Source organism: Echinops telfairi, unplaced genomic scaffold (genome assembly GCF_000313985.2).
Source record: "Echinops telfairi isolate 266 unplaced genomic scaffold, ASM31398v2 ScPeMD7_29;HRSCAF=101, whole genome shotgun sequence".
In the NCBI taxonomy this organism is placed as follows: Eukaryota; Metazoa; Chordata; class Mammalia; order Afrosoricida; family Tenrecidae; genus Echinops; species Echinops telfairi.
The window spans coordinates 6,978,815-6,985,601 of NW_022103926.1; the positions used below are offsets into that span (position 1 = coordinate 6,978,815).

Here is a 6,787-nt window from a genome sequence, read left to right on the forward strand (position 1 = left end):
GATCAACAAACAGAAGTCCATCAGACTGTTATACACATCAGATAGGACCACAGAAGAGGAGATCCTCCCAAAAGGTGGTACCCTTCACAATAGCCAAATACAAATTGAAATATCTAGGGATATACCTGACTAAAAGAATTTCTTGTTTTTGTTATAGGTCTGCTCACATTTTCTACTTACTTGAATCTCTGTCAGTTTAGGTAGGTAGACCTTGTCCATTTCTTTTAGGTTTTCAAATGTGTTGGAGTTCACTCCTTCATAGTATGATGAAAGTATCCTTTTGTCCGTTGCTGTTGTAATGGCACCCATTTCGTTTCTTATTGTGTTGTTTGCATCTTCTCCTTTTCGTTTGTTAGATTTGCCAGTCATTTGTCAATTTTGTTAATCCATTCAAAGAACCAACTTCTTGTCTTTTTGGTTCTGTGCAGTTTTTCTGTTTCATTTATTTCTGCTATTGTCTCTAATATATACATACATCCTCTCTGGTAGTTATAGGCTTACCTTTGAGGAGCCTCTGTTATGCATTGGGCTGCTAACCACATGTTAGCAGTTCAAAACCACCGGTCACCTGTGCAGAGTTACAGTCTTGGAAACCCACAGGGGCAGTTCTACCCTGTCCAATTGGGTCACTGTGAGTCAGGTCAGGATTGCCTCGATAGCAGAGATTTTGGTTTTGTTTTATGGTTCGTTTTGTAATGGGCTTATTGTGCCGCTCTTTTTCTAATTTTTGGAGATGTTGGATTAAGCTGTTGATTTTTTTTTCTTTCTTGTTTTTGATGTATACATATGTTGCTATAAATTGTCCTGCCATAGCAGTGTCCCCAAGGTTTTTCTTTCTCATTTATTTCAAGGAATTTTTTATTTCATTATTTCTTTAATTATCTGGTAGTTTTAGAGCAGTGTCCATGTATTTAATTTTGCCCTTTGACCTTCCAATTGTTGATTTCTAATGTAGCAGTGTTGTGATCTGAGAAGTTGCTTTGTAATCTCTCTGATTTTAAATTTTATTGAAGCTTGCCTTCTGACCTAATACATGGTCCATTCTTGAGAATGTTCCATGGGCCCTGGAAAATAAGTTTCATTGTCTGTTGTTGGGAGGAGTGTTCTGTATATGTCTATATGATGAAGTGGAATTGCTTAATATGACTCTATTAGCAGTATCTCTAAGGAGCCCTGAAGTAGTGTCGTGGGTTGCAGGTTTTGGGCTCCTAACCCAGTGGTTTGAAACCACCAGTTGTTCTTGGGGAAAAGATGAGGCTTTTCACGTTCTTTCATTTTTTGCTTTTCAACACTTTTGTGTGTGTGTGACTTTTTACTTTCATAAAGATTTACGACGTTGGAAACTCACAGGGCAGGTCCACTCTGCCCTAGAGGGTCGCCATGAATCAGAATCCACTCAGTGGCAATGAGTTTGGTTTTTGGTATCCATGTCTCTAACTCCCACCAAATGATCTGGTAGAACTATGCAAATAGGTATGTGAAACACTAATAAAAGTGAGTAGCCAATTTTTCCATTCCTCTGGCTTTAAGAATGAGGTATCCCAGAAGCTAAAGAGCATCCCAGACCCTAAGGAAGACACACCACCAGTAGAGCACAGCCAAGGTCTCTGCCTAAGCTGGAGAGGGCCAGGACCAAAGGCACCAGAAGCTGTGGCCCAGAGACCTTAGAACAGAGCAAAGGAAGGAGACCGTGAAATGCAACAGAAGATTAGTGCCAGGATTGTGAGGCTGGGAGTCAGAGCAGTGGTCTGGCATCCTGGCCTACAGAGGCAGAGACCAAGGGATCACATGACTGGGGGGCTGCGTACTGGAGAGAACGTGTCTGCTGGTTGAAGAGCGGTATTGCTGTGGACCAGTGACTATACCCTCAATGTTTCCTGATCCTAGCTTATGGGAACCTGTGGACTTCGATAATAAACCGCCTTAATCCTTAGTACCGTTTGTGAGCTCTGTGTGACCATTGCCACGGATTATCAGACTCAGCCGAGAAGCAGAGTGTTGATTGGTGTCAGAGCAGGGTGAAAGAAGGGTGGAGAGTGGAGGCATACATGACTTTTGCATGTGGCAATTGGCCTTGGGCTGCTGTGGAGAATCCCTCATCTAGCCAGAGGAAGTCAGATGTGGCTCCTTAGCATTTTCGTAGTCCAAGGGTCACATTAGTTTTTCATGTTGTTTAGCTCTTTTTAAATTGTTGTTGATTTTCTTTCTAATTGCTGTCTTCTTCATCTAAAGTGGCATATTAAAGTCTTCTGCTATTATTATAGAGTTTTCTATTTCTCTCTTCAGCCCTGCAAGAGGTGGCTTACTATATTTTGAGGCTCCATGATTGGGTGCATAGATATTTAGTATGATTATGTCTTCTTCTTCAGTTGTCCCTTTATTCATTATATAATATTCTTCTTTGTCTCTTATGTTGGATTTTACCTTTAAGTCTAGTAGACTAATATTGCCACCTCTACTCTTTTTTTATTGCCTTTTGCTTGATTTACCCCCATCCCCTGCCCCCCACCCTCTATTCTTTGGGTGTTAGTCTATTTTTATGTTTGCATCTAAGGTGTGTCTCTTGTAGAAAGTATTTTGATGGGTTCTTTTTTAAACTTTTAACAGTTGTATTGATGTGTAATTCGTACATCATACAATTCAATAATTTAAACATATTAAGAATTGTGCACTCATCACCACAGTAAATTTTAGAACATTTTTTTCTTGCTTGTACTCATTATTAGCTCCTCATTTTCCCCCAACCTCTCTTTCCATAATTCCAAGAAACTACTAATTCAGTTACTGTCTCTATAGGTTTACTTACTCTGGATTTCACATAAAGAAAAACAGACAAAGGGCAAATACAAAATAATAGTAACAACACTAACAAAACAAAACAGAAAAGCCTCAATTGAAAAGAAAGCAGAAAATAATAAAAACTAGAACAAATTTTAAATGGGTCAAAAGGGAGAACAAAAATTATTTAACTTGAACAAAAGGTGTTAAATTTTAATCTAACTACATCTGCATCGGTCCACTTACCAGTGTACTCTTATCAGCTAACAGGCTATTCACATCCCTGGTCAATGGTCAGACTCACTGGAGGCTTATTAAGGTGACCAGATTTTAACATTGGTAAAGCGGGACACCATTGATAAAATGCATATCCTGGCGAAATAGCCGCATGGCAGCCGAAAACCATATACCCTAGCTTGTCGTGCATTCTTTCCAAAAATCGGGACTTTTTTAAATGCCACAGGACACAGGACAAATTGTTAAACATCAGGACTGCCCCGCCAAAAGCAGGACATCTGGTCACCTTAGGCTTAATCCACAAGGGACCCTGCAAATGGGTATTGGGCTTTCACTGTCATCCATAGCCTTGTGCAAACTGGATGCTCAGATTCTGTTCTGATGCTCTTTCCTCCTTGAGTCTTGGATTTTATTATTTACAATCCTTGGATCACACAGGCTGGTGTGCTACTTGTGTTTGGACTTAGCTGACAACTCACTTAGATTGCTGTTTATTTTAAGACACGTCTTTAGGACCCCCAGCTGCTATTATTTCTGATAGCTGACAGGTGGGTCCTGTTCTCTTATCTACTCTCCTGCTCTTTGTTTCTTGACTGGTGCATTTAATCTGTTTCCATTCAATGTAATTATTGATAGGCACGCATTTGTTGCTGGCCTTTTGTTGTTGTGTGTGGTGTGGTGCTGCAGATTTCTTTATTCCACCTGGTTTTCTGTTCTGAGTTCATTTTGTTCATGGATTTTCTTGTTATTTTAGTGTTTCTTAAATCTCTAGTGCCTATCCTTTTTTATTTTGATGGAGTTTATTAATTTTATTGAGAGTATTCTGTTATTAGTTTTTTCCCAAGTATAAAACAATTTGTTCTATTTTGAAATATTCTTCTCACTTTGAAAGTTCTGGGACTATACTATTCCCTCTATTTTACTTTGCAATTGTCTTCATTACAAATTGAGTCTTCCTGCTTTGAGTCCTGTTTTACTCTGGATACTTTTTTAACTGGATGGACTTCTGGGTGGTGTGTTCATTTATGTTAGTCTCAGTCTGTTGTGTGGCAGTCAGGACACTACCTTGTGTGCTCTGCTGGTGTGATGAGGGAGGTGTTCACCTGCCTCTACACACAGGTGATATCCCTAGTCAATATTCCATCCACTTTCCTATGCTTTTTTCTGAAGATCAGTGTTCTAAGATTGCCATCCATCCAGCTGTTTCATTCAGTTTCTCATTTCTTTATGGCAGAGGGTCTGTGTAGCATATTTGCCTAGTTTGCCATTTCATGGGGGATTTTCTTCAGAGTAACACTTGTGTTTTGAGTCGGTACTATTGTAATTTCTTTGGTCCTAGGACTTTACTGTGAATGGTTGACTCCTGTCTGTAAGGCAGCACACACAAGCACACAAGGCTGTGTGTGACCTCTGAGGTCCCTTGACTTTTACCAGGACCAGTGGGACTTAGGGATGAGAGAAGAATGATACAAGGGCCATGTTTGTAAATAGCTTTAAAGATGTGTGTATATTAATTTTTTTTAATTGTGAGATTTTGAACATTGTATTTATTTAACATTTAATTGTGGTTGGGTGAAAGTTTACAGCGCAAATTGGTTTTCCATTCAACAAGTCTTGCACATTTTGGGGGACGTTGATCAGTTCTTACATCTCCTATAGGTATCTGTGGACCAGACGGCTGTTCCAGTCTTGGATGGCACGAGCTTGGGGCTAAGCACAGGCCAGTCCGTGGACAGAGGCACCAGCCAGACCTTTGGGAACTCCCAGAACGCAGGGGAACAGGCCTTCCCCTCCGCAAACCCCAGCGACAGGTGAGATTCAGAACAGCCATACTGGTGCTGGGGCTGTGGGAGCGAAGTAACTACAAAACTTGCAACGAATGGGAGTCCAAAGCCTGGGTTGACGTTCTGGCTCTGCCATGAATTGTAGTGGACCCCTGGGCAAGTCTGTCCTTACCAGCACTTTCAAAATCCAAAACCAAAGTCACTGCTGTCAGGTCAATCCTGACTCATCGCGACCCTCTAGTACAGAATGGAACTGTCCCTTTGGGTCTCCAAGGCTGGACATCTTTCCAGGAACAGAAAGCTTCATCTTTCTCCCTCAGACCTCCTGGTGGTTTTGAACTACTGACCTTGTGATTAGCAGCCCAACACATAACTCACTATGCCTTGCTATCTTTGCAGCATGATTAAGAAGTTCCCATAGAGATTTTGACCAGCCAGGTGTCATGCAAGAGGGGCTTCAGTAGGTCCAGGCTGAGGCTGCCTTGCCCAGCGTGGTACTCCTTGCAGGACAGCCTGACACACAGTAGCCAGTAGTCACTGATTACCAGTTGGGGAAAAAAACAAAACAAAATATACAATGAATCATTTGTCAACTGTGGGCAAACATGGTCACTCTTCTCTTGTTCAGTGTCCAGAGGGAAAACGTTTCCTTCCCCTCATTTGCTTGAGCAAACAGCTCCAGTTTTTGATACCCCTGTCAAAACCGAGAAGCTTCGTTTTGATTTCCTCCCCAGCCCTGTTTGCTGTACAATGATTCCGCCCAGCCCTCTTGTGCCTCACTGTCCTGAGTGACAGGTCTAAGAAACTTGACTTCAGCCCTCTTGTGCCTCACTGTCGTGAGTGACAGGTCTAAGAAACTTGACTTTTCCTTCCCTGTGCCTGAGAGAAAAACGTTCCCTGGGGCTGCTCACCTGTCTGGAAATCACTTAATTACCTTTGCCATTTCCCTGGAGCCCACTCACTCTGGCCAAGGAGCATGGAGGTGCTGGTCAGCTCAGAAGCAGAAGGAAGTCATGTCTCTGGGAGTCTGTATCTTCCATCAAGCCTGGCCAGCTTTGGGGGCCGGCCGTGGGGGAGGCTGGAGTGGCTGCCCAGGGCATGAGAAAAGCATGCCTCTCACTGCTTCCTCGTTGCTTACAAGGCTAGAACAACAGGTTTTCTTCTGCTTTGGGAAGCAAAAAGGAACCGGAAATGTTCAGACTGGACCGGAAACAACACAGCATGTAGATTAGAAACGAACGAAAGCAGGAGCCATTCATGGTAAAGAAAGGACTTTCTAGGAACCCAGACTAAGCAGTTCAAAGACGAGACAGCCACTTGTCACGGTTCTTGACAGCAAAGACTCAGGCATTCGAAGGAAGATCACGACCCCAAGGACCCTTAAGAGTTTTACAACCTTGAGGTTTTGAAACACTGACCTGGGTCCTGGAGATGGCATAGAGCTAGGAAGGTGGGTCTGAAGAAAGAGAGAGAGGTCCAGGAAGTTTGAAGGGCTTCCATGTGAGCCTCAGAGCTGCCCAGTTTGGTATGATGGTGGCTGTGTGTATCTTGTGCTCAGTAGCTGAGGGTTGAGTGTGTTTTAAGGGACTAGCATGTCCTTGAGGAAGAACTTGACAACAGATGCACATAAGATTTGAGCTCTAGAGTCAGGCTTACTTGGCTTCAAGCCAGACTCTAACACTGCCCATCTTTTTTCATTTCACAAATCCTTGACCTTCTCAGTGGGTTAATGTTATTGTTAGTCCATTTAGAACTCTGTTCACCCAGGCCTGGTGCTCGGGAGAGAAGGGGGATACATGCACCACAGAGAATGGCCCTGCATTCCTTTGCAGGGCAGAGGAGGAACTGGCAGGGAGCTGAGCCACTAACTCAGTGGTTCTCAGCCTTCCTGATGCCACGACCCTTTCATGCAGTCCCTCATGTGGTGGTGACCTCCCACCCATACGATTATTTTCGTTGCTACTTCATGACTATCATTTTGCTACTGT

General features: G+C 42.8%; 1 protein-coding gene across 1 annotated transcript in view; it reads left to right on the forward strand.

Moving 5' to 3' along the window:
- DEPDC5 (DEP domain containing 5, GATOR1 subcomplex subunit) overlaps positions 1-6,787 on the forward strand; it is a 148,722-nt gene that overhangs the window by 121,907 nt on the left and 20,028 nt on the right. The window contains exon 34 of the mRNA XM_004716736.4: positions 4,675-4,826. Within this exon, the coding sequence (XP_004716793.1) occupies positions 4,675-4,826 (152 nt within the window). The remainder of the gene's footprint in view (positions 1-4,674; positions 4,827-6,787) is intronic.